The sequence below is a fragment of the Rhinolophus sinicus genome, chromosome 16 (assembly GCF_057876585.1).
Source record: "Rhinolophus sinicus isolate RSI-liver-muscle chromosome 16, RSI-T2T, whole genome shotgun sequence".
NCBI classification, from domain to species: domain Eukaryota; kingdom Metazoa; phylum Chordata; class Mammalia; order Chiroptera; family Rhinolophidae; genus Rhinolophus; species Rhinolophus sinicus.
This window is the reverse complement of record NC_142516.1, coordinates 78,690,066-78,705,065: the sequence shown is the minus strand read 5'-3', so window position 1 is coordinate 78,705,065 and position 15,000 is coordinate 78,690,066. Positions and strand designations below refer to the sequence as shown.

At 40.8% G+C, this 15,000-nt stretch overlaps 1 protein-coding gene across 3 annotated transcripts in view; it reads left to right on the top strand.

Annotated features, from left to right (window-relative positions):
- Window positions 1-12,182, top strand: part of LOC109441014 (F-box/WD repeat-containing protein 12) — a 39,192-nt gene extending 27,010 nt beyond the window's left edge. Inside the window, exons 10-11 of one of the 3 annotated variants that reach the window (XM_088793376.1) lie at window positions 5,768-5,883; window positions 7,500-12,182. In XM_088793376.1, the coding sequence (XP_088649502.1) occupies window positions 5,768-5,883; window positions 7,500-7,522 (139 nt within the window). In that variant the 3' untranslated portion in view covers window positions 7,523-12,182. Of the gene's footprint in view, window positions 1-249; window positions 757-5,767; window positions 5,884-7,499 lie in introns of those variants that run through there. The other 2 variants (XM_088793374.1, XM_088793375.1) reach the window with 2 other exon arrangements.
- The last annotated feature ends 2,818 nt before the right edge of the window (window positions 12,183-15,000 follow it).

The window sequence follows — 15,000 nt, the reverse complement described above, 5'->3', positions numbered from 1 at the left end:
TTTCCAGAATAGCCAGAGTCACTGATTCAGGCAGCTACTATTAGACGGGTCCAAACTGATATTCCCACTGCAGAACGTGATGGTGTTTGCTAATTGTTAGAAATGAAGGTAAGTCCTCGAGTCCAAGTCCAGGTTGAATGCGAACGGGTGGGCTGGGTGGAGGAGTTACGAGGTTGCCTGCGAAGGCCTTACTACCTAAACATTTGTCCTTGTCTCAAGTTAACACACAGCGTGTCCTTCCCTTCACAGTGGATTTACCCACGTGCAAAGTGACAGTATGAGCATTGTAGGCGTGGAAGCCAGAAGTGTCGGCACGAGTATTCTAAGGTCCTATTACTTCCAAGTGCAACAGGGCTGAGATGAGGACTGAAGATCATCTCACTTTGGCGAAGAGCTCATATACATACAAAGACTAACATGATTATTTTATCAACGTTGGGAAAGGAATTAGTAATTCGCAAGTACTGCTGGGGCCAGTACTGTGCTATGTGAGTTTATTTTTAAATCCTCACAGCAAGCCAGTGTAGTGGGTATGATTGTCTGTTTTTCAGACAAGGAACAGGAAATGCAACAGGAGAGTCATTAACAGTTGTTAGCTGTGGTCCAGGTGCCTAGCAACCTGCTCAGGGCTATTCAGATAGTGACAGAGAGGAGAGAATGCCTGATGGGGGGCTAGAAAGCTTACACTTACAGTGCTGGGATTGTAACAATTGTTCATGTTGTTCAAATATGTAAGTAAATATTTTTATCTTCGTATTCTGTGTAGTGTGCTTTAGACACACACTAATAGTTTTTGCTGTCACGTAGAATAGTTTTGTGGCACCATGCCGCATAGCTGTGGGGAGACTTGTATTTTGTGACAGTGGTGCCCCTGGACTTGGTCCACGCAGAAGCCCTGGCTGGTCAGGCGTGTCACTCAGAGTTCTTTCTGCAAGCAAGAGGAACAGCCAGCTGGTTAAGTAACACCAAAAGAGAAATTTATTGGAAGGAAAGAGTAGCTCACTAAGTCAATGAGAAGGCTAGAGAAACAGGCTTGGAACCAAAGGGAGCAGGGCAGTAGGCAACAGCAAGGAGCTGCTCCACTGAGGTCTGGCTTGGACCATCCAAGCTCTGCTGCTGGCACTACCATGCCCCCCTGGCTCTACCATATTGCTGCTACTGTACTTCGGTCACTGCTACCATCTGTAAACTTCCCAGCTGCCCCAGAGGGAGTATGACAACTCAAGACTCAGAATACCAGGGGTGTGTGTGTGTGTGTAATTTGCTGACGAGGTCATATGCCCACAACATCAAGGCCAGAATGGGGAGTCTGGCCCCCTCTGCTTCAGTAGTAGGTGCTCCCAACCCAGACGCACACAGTGAAGATTTCTTCAAAAGTAGTAAGGAGATTCCTCAAAAATAGAAAATAAGGATACGAAGCTCTCTACCGCAGTCTACTACTGCTATGGCTGCCCAATACCCCAATATACTCTATATATTTGCACTTTAACAACCTTTTTTTTTTTTTTTTTACTTAACAGATAGCAACTGTATGCTGCATAGCCAATGCAGTCATTTCTCCAAAAGAAAATCCAAAGCCTTTTTTTTTTTTTCTTTTAAAGCTAAGATAAGGTTTATTTTGGGTAATTTTAGACTTACAGAAAAGTTGCAAAGACAATACAGAGAACTCCCGTATGCTCCTTACCCAGCTTCCCCTTGTGGTAACAAACATAACTGGTATGTTTGAAAACCCAAGGTCTTTGTTAGCTCCCTAGGGGTGTGTATCTCTCTTATTTCTGTCACAATGTTGCTTGATATTCTAAAACTCGTGCACTGAGCTGTGATGCAGTAGTAACACATCCTAAATACAGTAGAAGGGGAAAGAGAAAGGGGAGGAGAAATTAGCGGCAGTAAATATAACACAGCAAGAAAGGAAATAGCTTTACCTTCAGAAGATGAAGGGAAAAATTCAGGTAAGCTGAGATACTAGGGGTTTTGCTGAAGACAGGGAAAGGATCTGGGGTTTTGGCAAGAGGTTGGAGATCAGATAAGGGAAAGTTAGTCAAGTGTATGGGTCCGCCTGATCCGTGGTGACTAGGAAAACAGTCCTGGTCATTTTTTAGGGGAAGGCAGCTAATCAGGTCCAGGCACTCTGTCCTCAGCTGCCGCATTAGGGTCGGGTTGTGTTGGTATGGAAGCCCTACTCAAGAACTTGTGCAGCTTTAGGGACCCTGCTGTGGGTGTGCGTGAGGCTTGGAAGGGAGTCTTCATGGCAACACAGGAAGTGCTGGGAGCGCCTGTGAATCTTGCTGAGCTGTGCGGCCGATGTTTTCTTATCAGGAAAACACGGCCTACCGAGGTGTGGTGCCGTGGCCCCGCAAAGAGACACTTAGGAAGTATGGTATGCTCTTGCCCTGTAAATCCAAGTTCTGAAGGCTTCCTTTACAGCATGCAGTGGGTACCATGCCCCTGGAGGACGTGACGACTTCACTGGCCCCTCTTGAGTCCTACAGAAGCATGTGGGCCTCTGCGAGCCTGCCTCAGATCCTTCAGCTAACCGCTGATGTAGCCCAACCTACTCTGTATAAAATATAAAACACTGAAGAAAATCTTCCTAGTGCTTGGCCACGAGTGACATCTTTACAAATCACAAAATATTAATTGCTAACCATAATTCAAATTCCTTTTTTTAAAAAAGAGTCCCTTTGAATACATAAATACATAGGATTTAAAACATTTTTTAAAGATAGATGGATTAAGTAGAAATAAAATCTCAGTGAAACTGGGATGGAAGATAATTTTCTTAATCTGATAAAGGAATCTAAAAGAAACAGTAAACATGCTTAATGATAATTAGAAAAATTTCCAGGGACGTTAGGAAAATGGAACGGTGACATTACTACCACAATTAAGTATTGCCCTGGAGGTGCTAATAAATGTAATATTTTTTGAAAAACCAAAATTAAGCTCTAAAAAATTAGAAGTATATTTACCATAATTTCTAAACAGTATTATCTGTAGAAACACAAGAAAATTATTAGAATTAGTAAGCAAAATTCTTCATGCTTGGTGAGTAGGTACATATTAAAATTAGTCTACCAACAATTAGGAAAAGTATCCCATTCACAATAACAGCAGAAACTATAATATGGAATAATCTTTAACACAAAAACTTTATGGAGAAAAGAAAGCTTTTCTAAAGAATAGATTCCTGTGCTCGCTTCGGCAGCACATATACTAAAATTGGAAGAATAAAGAGATTAAATGTTCATTGATAGAAGAATTACTGTTTTAAAGTGGCCATACATTGAAAGCAATACCAATAAAATTGCTACAGTTTTTAAAGTAGAATGTGAGAAAATGATTATAAAATGTATATGGAGCTGTAAAGGTACAAGAATAGCCAAGACAATCTACAGAAACAAAAGGATGGAGGATGAGGAGACCTGCCCTGTGAGTTATGAAGACAAAGTGGTATCTGCATGAATAGACAAACAGCATAGAGGATCAAGAAACGGACCCACGTATATTTTGAAATTTGGTATACAATATAGGTGACATTTCAAATCAGAGTAGAAAAATAATGCTTCAGTAAATTATGTTGGAAGGACTAGCTATCCAAATGATATAAAATTAGATTCCTTCATCATAACCATGCACAGAAATAAGTTTCTTATGTGTAAAGGATCTAAACAAAAAATAAAATTACAGAGAAAACTTTCAGAAAAAGAGAAGACTGCAAAGCAGAATAATACAAAAGCAAAACCTGTAACAAAATAATGTCTGTTATAATTTAAATCCTTTGTCCAAGTGACACCATAACCAAAAGTAAAGACATGCCGTTGACAGCAGCTCCAAAAATGAGCTAATAGGAAATGTAATTTACAGAAGGAAACAAATCAAACCCTAAGTATAGGATAAAATTCTCAAAATTGTTAGTAATCACAGCAAAATAAAACAATAATGACATCACTTTACACTATTAGGCTGGCCATAAAAGGGAAAAGTAGAGAAAGCTAGATAGATGATGCCAAGTGTTTATGGGCATATGACGATACAGGAGCCTAAGGATGGAGGCTGCCTTTCCCCGGGTCACAATCTGAAGGACTTTGGCCAATCCCAGGTATGTGTTCCAGTAGTGCAATCTGTCTATAGCAGGTTCAGGGTCACAGTTCTCAGCTCCCCAGCTCATCTCCTATTCCGGTCAACACCGAGGTTGCCTTCTCTATCATTCCCTGCAATTGGCAGTGGGGGTGCGTAGGTTTACATCCCAATCTCCTTGACTCTGAGAGTGCAGGTTTTGAGGTCCTGGCTCAGTGTGGGACCGATTGCTGTGCTCCTCTAGTCATGCCATCCAGCACCTAGGTGGCTGCAGTGTGTGTCTCAGTCGTTCCCCAAAGTGGGGGCACCCTGGTGCAGATGAGGTGCCAACGATGGGAGAGAAGGAAGTGTTCGGCGGAATTTGAGAAGGGACATATGTCCCAACTCAGCCCACACTTTGTACCCCTCAGGTCCTCCCATTATGTATGCCCCTCCGACTACACTACGATGCCTCCTCCATGGAGAATGAAGGCATCCTCACTCTAAGCGTGATCAGAGTCCCAGGTGGTGGCCAGTTCTGGTCTGGAAGCCTACAAGAGTGTTAGTGAAAAAGAGAGTCCCCTCTGCTGGATTCCCTTCAGTTTGATGGTACATTGGGCAGTCTCGGCTATTTACTTGGTGGGGTGACCCTTCATCCCCAAGGTGATGGTCATGGTTGTTTCTGTGCTCACTGAGATACATTGCTGGGTGATTCAGTTTAGAGAAAGCCCGGTTATTTCTAGGTTTCAGACACACTCCACCCTCCTCCCATTACATACCGGTACTAGCAGTCCTAGTCCTGACTGTCAGTTATAACCTCAGTCGTGATAGGCACTCCTTTCTTTGCCTGTTGGGCCACTGACAAAGAACAGAGTAGTCGGGTGGTCATCGCAGCTTCTACTTAAGAGGAAAATTGCTGTGACGCCTGAAAGAATTGTCTCCACTCCTATCCCCAGGAACTCGGGCCTGTCATCACTGAGAGCCCAAGGTTAGCTAATAAATGAATGAGAGCAGTAGTCCCATTTGGTACTTGTTTCCTCCAAATTCAAACTTCAAAGAGACCCACCAAAACTTTTTTTATAATCGGTGAGATATTTGAGGTGCAGCAACTTGCTCTTCACCTGAGAAATGTCCTGACGTGCCTTTGGGAAGGTTCCCAGTGCATGGTGACCCTGGCCAACTAAGCAGGTTGGAGTGGTGATCAAGGTGCTTTTTGACCTGCAGAGATCTGAGGTGGTGTTTGATACACCATAGTTCCCTAGGGGTCATATAAATGGAGAACCAATGAGAGTGCTATTTATTTATAGAAACAGAAAAAACATGAGAATTAGTGAACTAGATGTCTTCCACCTCAGTGGAAAGTTAAGCTCCCACACCCAACTCCCGGCTCTAAACTTACAGATCCAGAGCACACTGATTGAAAGGAAGGTCAGTTCCTCTTGAGTAAAGTTCTAGAACTCTGTCACAAACGTGATGGACTCTGCTGGGTGGCTTCAGGTGTTTTCACCCAAGTAATAGTCGTTAATCAAAGGTGAGTGCCTCATGTCAATAACTTATCTCCTTCCAGTCTTAAATTCTACCTTCCCTCATCTAACACCAAGATTACCTTTAACACACATGCCCCATGCCCTATTATTAGGCAGGTCTTATAACTCTTTTGCTATGTAGGCATTTCTTCCCAAAGCAGAGTTTGCATTTCTCTTTCCAGGCTCTGCTGGTCCCTGATTCTTGGCACTAGACCGGAGGCAATAAGGAGTGAGGGATGGGCCCTGAGAAGACCGTCACTGTGCAAGACACCCCCCTCGGGAGAGGCTAATACCCCTGGTAATGTGGAGGGGGCTGTTTCTGCCATCAGGAAGGGCAACTGGGGGGGGGAGGGTAAGGAGGGAGTCAAGATTCTCAGATTGTTCACTCAGATATCCCAATTCTTTCCGTATCTGGGCCTGATTTTTACAAGAGACCTGCTGAGGCTGTACATTAGTCTCCTTGGCAGCCCTGCTTGGTATCTTATCACAAGATGCCAGCCAGATTTTCAGCAGTCTGCCCTGTGGTGGCAGAAGGCAAGTTTCTCTGGCTTTCAGCGAATACCTTACATTGGAGGATGACTGTCATTTACTTTTTCTAAAGTGACATGTTATTGTACTTCATCAAGTACTAAAGGGGAAATTAATCTCAGATTGGTCATTGACCAAGAGAGAGAGAAACAGGCAGAAGTCACAGAGAATCTAAGAATTAGGTCACAAAGCGTCTTTCCCAATACGTACATCACACCTGCAGCTACAGAACACGTTTTCTTTGCACATACACAGAGAGCATTGACCAAAAAACGAATGTACTGCGAAATAAATCAAGTCTCAGTAAATGTTAAAGAATTTATATTATTCAAAGTATGTTCTCTGACCACGATAAAATTATTTTAGAAATAAATGACAAAAACAATCAGATTTTGTTTTAAAATTAAGAAGCATACTATAAAATAACCACGTCAAAGAATACATTGAAAGAGAAGTTTAAAATTTTTGAGCTAAATGATGAAAATGTGACGCTAAACCAGTATTCAGTGAAATTTTATAGCCTAAGTGCCTACATTGGGAAAGAAAGGAAAGGCTGAAAATTAATGTGCCTCCATCCATCTTAAAATGTTAGAAAAGAGAACACAAAAATGAATTTAAAATTGAAATGAATATAAAAACAAGTTAAGAAAATAGAAAAAAAAGACATAATAAAGAGGAACAGCAAACGTTAAAATTTGGCTTTTTGACAAGACTAATTACATTGACAACTCCCTAGCAAGACTAACAAACATGAAAAAAAAAGACCACACAAAAAGCCAACAGCAGGAATGTGAAAGAGGAGAAAAGCAGAAGGTATTATGAATAATTATATACAAATAAATTCTTAATTTCGTTGACATGAATAAATTCCTAGGAAAGGATTACCCACAAGAAGGAATAAGAAAAGTGAATAGTCTTATGTTCATTAAAAATAGCATTGAAGAGTGTTGCGTGTTCCCCCTCAAATTAACAGAGATGTGGGTGGCAAATAAGCACAAGAAAAATGTTCAGTATCATTAGTCATTGGGGAATGCAAATTAAAACCACAGCTACTAGAATAGGTAAAATTTTAAAGAGAAAAAATGATGAATGCTGATGAGGATGTGGAGCAACAGGAACTCTCACATGTTGCTGGTGGGAATGCAAAATGGCACAGCCACTTTGGCAAATAGTTTGGCAGTTTCTTGTAAAGTTAAACATGCACTTACACATGAACCAGTGATCTTATTTCCACATATTTACCCAAGAGTAATAAAATGATATGTGTACCGTAAGAAAGAATCTAACTCCATTAAAAAAAAATGTTGGGCCGGCCCAGTGACTCAGCTGGTTGGAGCGCCACGCTCCTAACGCTGAGGTCGCTGGTTTGATTCCCACATGGGCCAGTGAGCTTCGCCGTCTACAGCTAAGAACAACGGCTCTCCCTGGAGCTGGGATGCGGTGAGCAGCTGAAGGTTGTCATGAGCAGCTGTGGGCTGCTGTGTGAGGCCATGAGCTGCCGTGAGCTGCTATGAGTGGCCGACCAATGACCAGCGACTGACTGCCTCAGCTGGGGGAGCGCCAGGCTCATAATACCGGCATGGGCCATGGAGCTGTGTCCTACGCAACTAGACTGAGAAACAACGGCTTGAACCTGAGTGGGGATGGAGGGGGAGAGGCGGAGAAGAGGAAATAAAAGAAAACAAGACATTGCCACAGCCAACCCAACCTTCAGCAACTACCACCCTGATCTATCAGCCACCAACATCAAGGCAAGACTCTCCACCAGCAAACAGATTATAACTCGCTGAAGGCTCAGATGGTGGTTAGCATTTTATTCTTTAAAAAATAAAAAGTTTGTTGACAGTTTTTAAACCTAAGACCTCTCTCTTACTCTCTTCCCCACATCTAGGCAAGCAGACGAGCTCAGCCCAGGTGCTCCCTTCCTTGATGAAGAGGGGAGTTTCAAACCATCAAATCCCTGCCCAGGCTCAGGAGCCCTCACCCTAGCCCCACCCCCTAACCACCATAAAAACCCCAACCCAGCCTCTTTTCCTTGATCTTTCGAGTCATTTTTGGCACCTGCCTGGTAGCCATCCTGCTCTCCCCAAAAAGCCTCATTATGTGAGTAAGAAGTCTTTTCTTGTGTGTGGGTGGCATTATCAGTCGTGACATCCAGACCAAACTTGGCAGATCTGCCTCTGCAGGGTGACTGCATCTATGCAAACGCTGTGCATGAATGTTTATAGGAAATTTATTGGTAATAGCCAGAAACTAGGAACAACCCAAATGTTCATCAATTGGTGAGCAGGTAAACAAATTGTGGTTTCCTACATAGTGGAATACTACTCAACAATAAACAGGAACAAAATTCTGATAAATGCAAAAGCAAGGATGAGTCTCAAAAATGTTATGCTAAGTGAAAGAAGTCAGTAACAAAGGCTATGTACTGTATGAATCCACTTATAGGACATTCTTGAAAATAAATGCAAAACTATAGAAACAGAAACCAAGTCAGCAGTTCCTGGGCCTGGGGGTAAGGAGAGGAGATTGAACACAAAGGGGCACAAGAGAATTTTGGGGTTAATGGAAATGGCCTGTGGCATATGATGTGTATACGAGTATCTTTGTCAAAATCCACTGAACCGTATACCTATAAAGAGTGAATGAACTGCATATAAATTATACTTCAGTAAACCTGACTTGAAAAGAAAAGTTTTCCCTAAAATAAAACTCTAGGCATCACTGCTTAGTTCTGCTAAGTATTTAATGAAAAAGTAACTCCAAATCTTACACAATTTTCAGGGAATAGAAATAAGTGAACACTCCCCAACATTTTATAAGGCTAGCATAAAATGATACTAAAATCTGACAAAGGCATTAAAACAAAATTACAGGCCAGTGACAATTATGAACATACGTGCAAAATTTAAAAATAAATCCAATAATATAAATAATACATCATAGACAATATATCATTGTCAAGATAAGAATACCGTAGGAATGTAAGGTTGTTGCAATATTAGAAAATCTGTCAACGTACTTCATCACATTAACGGATTAAAGGATAAAAATCATATGATAAACTTAAAAGATGCATAAATTTATTTACTTGAATTCAATATTCATTTATATTGATAAAAAATCTTAGCAAACAAGGAATAAAGGGTAACTGCTATTTTGAGAAATGTGTCTATATAAAAGCTACCATAAAGCATCCTTACTGGTACAACACTGAAATAGTTCCCTTTATAATCAGGAACAAAACAACCCACCATTACTTCTGCTGTTTAACATTTTTATTGGAGAAGTGAGCCTGAGCAACAAGGTAAATAAAAATAAATGCATCATGATTGGAAAGGATGAAACAACAATAAGATGTTAATTTATGTAGCAAATCACAAATAATCTTCTGGTAAACTATTAGTATGATAAGATATTTTAGTAACTTTGCTGGATACAAAATGAACAAATTAAAATTAAAATCTACCACGTTTCAATTTTACATATCAGCAATTTACAAATGAAATAAAAGAGATACTAATCACAATGGAAGAAAAATTTTCAAAATACCTAGGAATACATGTAACAAAATGTGTGCACAACCTTTTGAGGTAAAATTATAAATCTCTAATAAGATCTATTAAAGAAAACCCAAGTAAACAGAGAATATCATGTTCCTGGATCAGAAGACTCAGTGGTGAAAATATGTTAATATCCTCAGACACACACACACACACACACACACACACACATTCAAAGCAATCTCAACACATTTCCTTCTGAAGTTGATAATATGATTCTACAACATACACAGAAATGCAAAAGGCTAAGAATAGCTAAGGCATAGTAAAAAAAAGGATATTAAGGTATGATATCAACACTTACTATAAATAAAATTAAGACAGTGCCGTATTGGTGGGGAGAGAGAGAGAGAGAGAGAGAGAGAGAGAGATCGACTGATCAAGGTGAAAGAATAGAGAGCCCAGAAACAGACCCATGAATATATGGGAATGATATCACAGGGAAATGGCACTGAAGAACAAAGAGAAGAAAGGATAATTTTTAAAAATAAACAGTGCTGGGATAATCAGTTACCCATATGGGTACCCAAGTTGTATCCAAGTATCAATTCCATGACATGTACAAAATAAACTATGAAACATTTAAAAGAGTGAATATATAGAATAATATTTTTTTTCTGTGTGGTATGTTAGGGTTGCTTGAATTGGTCATGAAAGAACTACCCATTAAGGAACAGATTTATAATTTAATTAAAATTTAAAAGTTTTATACATGAAAAGTACCATTTAAAAATTGAAAACAAAGTAAGAAGTGTCAGAAAATATTTGAAACATATATAAACAACAAAGAATTAAAATGTAGAGTATATATGTATATTTTTTCTAAATTTAAAAATATATTCCAAAGTCTCTTCAATGAGAAAAAAGCAGGCAAAAAATAGAAAATGTGTGCTTCATAAAATGGCCAAATTATATGAAATTTTACTTAAAAACCATTATTATTCAAGGAAGTGCATATTAAACCATGCTGAGATACCGCTCTATACCCTCAGATTGGGAAGAAATAAAAAAAAGCTTGAGAGTTACAAGTGTTGTTCAGTATGTCACTACAGGAACTCATTCAGCACTGGAGATAGTGCATATTGTTCTGTCCCTTTAGAAAACAGTTTGTTATTAAGTAGTAAAGTTGGAGATATTTCTATCACCACTCCTAAAATTGTACCTTTGAGAAGCTCTTGACAAGCGAACCATGATATGTAAACAAGACTGTTCATAAAAGCATCATAGTAGCCCCAAATTAGAAACAATCCAAAATTCACAAATGGTAGAATGGATAAATAAGCTGTGGTAGAATCATACAACAGGAATAATAAACAATGCAAATAAACTAGAGCTACATGAAACAACACTGATGAATCTTACAGAAGGTTGAACAAAAGAAGACAAAAAAAATAAATCTAGGGGCCAGCCCGGTGGCTCAGGCGGTTAGAGCTCTGTGCTCTTAACTCCGAAGGCTGCCGGTTCGATTCCCATATGGGCCAGTGGTCTCTCAACCACAAGGTTGTCAGTTCAATTCCTCGAGTCCCGCAAGGGATGGTGGGCTCTGCCCCCTGCAACTAAGATTGAACACGGCACCTTGAGCTGAGCTGCCTCCCAGATGGCTCAGTTGTTGGTTAGAGCACGGGCTCTCAACCACAAGGTTGCCAGTTCAATTCCTCAACTCCCGCAAGGGATGGTGGGCAGCGCCCCCTGCAACTAAAATTGAACACGGCACCTTGAGCTGAGCTGCCGCTGAGCTCCCGGATGGCTCAGTTGGTTGGAGCGTGTCCTCTCAACCACAAGGTTGCCGGTTCGACTCCCGCAAGGGATGGTGGGCTGTGCCCCCTGCAACTAGAAACGGCAACTGGACCTGGAGCTGAGCTGCGCCCTCCACAACTAAGACTGAAAGAACAACAACTTGAAGCTGAATAGAACCCTCCACAACTAAGATTGAAAGGACAACAACTTGACTTGGAGAAAAAGTCCTGGAAGTGCACACTGTTCCCAAATAAAGTCCTGTTCCCCTTCCCCAATAAAATCTTTAAAAAAAAAAAAAAATCTAGTATGATTCCATCTATATACAACTCAAAAATAAGCAAAGCTAAATTGTATTGTTTACAGATGTAAACATAGGGGCTAAAACCATGAAGCAAAGCAATGAATGTCATGAGATTCAAGATTGTGATTACATATAAAGTGGATTAAGAAGGTTTTGATCATAAAATTTTTTCTGGGGACATCTGGAGACTTTTGCTTCAATAGTATCCAAAAACTGTCCTCCTATATAGCTCATCCCTCACCTTTTATGTTTTTGCTTAACAAATTACATCTTTATACATTGGTGTCCATTAATATGGATCTTTAGTCATTATTTTACACATATTTTAAATCATATAGGAAAAAAATAAAGAGTAAAAGCCAAAAATATGATTATACTGATTTCTGTATGTCTATTCTGATTTCAGGCAACCCTCACATACCACACAGTAAAAAAGTATTCTATATGTTCACTCTTCTAAATGTTTTAGTTTCTTTTGTACATGTCATGGAATTGATACTTGCATACAATTTGGGTACCCATATGGATAACTGATTATGTCAGCACTGTTTATTTTTAAAAATTGTCCTTTCTTCCCTTTGTTCTTCAGTAGTTATGTTTACCAGTGTTCTTCATTTCTTTATGTGGCTTCCAGTTACTATCTAGTGTTCTTTCATGTAAACCTGAAGGACACACACTTTAGCATTTATAAAGAAGGACATGTCTAGTAGCCACAAACTTCCTCAGATTTTGCTTATCTCATAATATCTTAATTGAGCTTCATTTTTTGAAGGACAGTTTTGCCAGATATAGAATTTTTGGTTGACAGTGTCTTTCCCCCAGCACTTATTAAATATGCCACCTTTTGGCCAAGGAATCTTCTACTGAGCAATTGGCTGTTAATCTTATTGAGGATGAGTCACTTCTTTCTCATGCTGCTTTCAATATACTCTCTCTTTAGCTTGTGATATTTTAATTATGTCTTGGTATGGGTCTCTGAGTTTTTCCTACTTAGAGTTCATTAGCTTTTTTGATTTGAAGATACATGAATTTTATCAATTTTGGGAAGTTTTTGATTATTCATATATTCTTTCTGCCCCTTTCTTTTTCTCCTACTTATGAGACTCCCATAATGCATATGTTTGTATTCTTGATGGTGTCCTACAGGTCCCTTAGGCTCTGTTCTCTTTTGTTTATTTTTCTGTTTGCTCCTCGGACTTGATAATTTCAATCATCCTATTGTCAAGGTCTCTGACTCTTTTGTTTAAATCTGCTGTCAAAACCCTCTAGTGGACTTTTCATTTCAGTTATTGTACTTTTCAGCTTTAGAATATGTTTGATTTCTTTATATAATACTCTACGTTGAGGCATTTTTCTCTGCTGGTTTCCTGTAACTCTTCGACTATATGTAAGAGAGTTGAACACCCCTTGCCTCAACCTGGAGTGAGGTGGGGGCAATTTCCCTCAGGAGGTGGAGAGAGAGGCACCACTTAATGAATGTGAAGTAGACAAGAGGAACGGCCTGGGAGGTCAAGGGAGTGGGCAGCTTGGGGCTTCAGGTTGCAGTGTGTAGGGGGGCTATTAGAGGGGAGGCCCCCCACAGCTGGCTGGGTATATGGGATGTGGACCACCCAGCTCTTCCCTGACCCCTCCATTGACCAAACTGGAGAGGAGTGAGTGGCCTCTCCCCTTTCTACTCCTGACATGTTTTTTAGCGTTGGATAAGGTGTGTGTGTGTGGGGGGAGGGCGGTCAAGAATAGAAATGTCTGTTTTTCCTGGGTCAGGGGGAGGCGGTCTTTCTACTGCTCACCAACTTATCCCCAGTCACCTGCTTGGGTTTATCTCCATTTGTGGGGTGTTTGTTTGATTTTAACAGTTTGTTGTGTCTTTTGGGTTTCTCATCTAACTTCTCCTGTTGATCTCATTGCTCAGAGTACAATATTAAGGCAGGATTCTGCCACTGCCACCCTCCCACAAATGTATTTATGCTTCCTACCCTGGCAAAATGGGGAGAGGCCACAGTGTTCCCCACCACCCATCCATTCCCAGAGAGACCACTTGTTGTTGTTGTTGTTGCTGTTGGTGGTGGTGGTGGTGGTGGTGGTGGTGGTGGTGTGTGTGTGTGTGTGTGTGTTTGCACCAAAGTGATAACTGGGTCAGTGTTGGGGGATAAAGCTGGCCTCCAGGGTGGAGGGGCTCCCTCTATCTGCTTCTCCATGGTTTCAACAGTGTTAGCATCTGTGAAAAGACAATATTCTCTCTCAAGCAGTAAGAGGGTGAAGGGCTGGGGGAAATGACTTGCTGCTGCTGGCCCTCCAGCTCCCCTTTTCCTTGCACTAGTATTTGACAGCATTAGAAGTGTTGGGGGCAGTACTGTTGTGACTGAATGTAACTACCTCCACCCCTACTGAAGCCAGTGCAAGGGGAAGGGGGAGGACACTCTTTCCCTCTTTTCCTTCCCAATACCCTTAGCTAGAGACCTTGATCCTGAAGAGGCCTTAACCCTGTGAGGAAGTTTAGGAGGCATCCTCCCCCACCCTATCCCCTTCTGAGAGTGGTCAATGTTTACAAGCCCCTGAGCCCCTCAGCCCAGGCACTCGGTCCCCACCACGGTCCTTTCCCAGCCCATCTTCCCGGGCCCCAGCTGCTCTCCTGCCCCTCCCACGGTTGGGGTGGGTGCAGAGGCCATTCTGTAAACCCTTGTCTGCCTTGTACCCACAATGTCCTCCACTCCATGACTCACCTTCTTCTACCCGCCCCTATAAATACTCTCCCCAACACAACATGGTGTGAGCTCAAAAAGAAAAAAGACGGTTGATTTAAAATCTTTGTCTAGCGAACTCAATGTCTGTGCCTCCTCATGGACAAATGGCTCTTAATTTCTCCTGTAAATGGGTCATACTTCATTGTTCGTTTGCATACTTGGTAATTTTTTGTTGAGAACTAAACATTTTAAATAGTATAATATGGTAACTCTGGAAACCAGATTCTTCTGCCTCATTAGGGTATGTTTTTGTTACTTGCTATGGGATGTAGTAGTTTGTTTAGTGACTTTTATAAACTTTTTGTAAAGTCTATTTTTTGTTGGGTGTGGTCTCTGAAGTCTCTGGCCTCTGCTCCTTTAATTTATGGTCAACTATTGTTTTGAAAGATATTTATTTGAATAAATGAATGAAAGAAAGAAAGAAAGAATGAATGAATGAATAATACTTCCCCACTCTTCATAGATTGACTTTGTGTTGGAGTACTCATTTATTACTTAGCTAGGCCTTTTATAACATGGGAAAACAACTTACGGAAACCAGG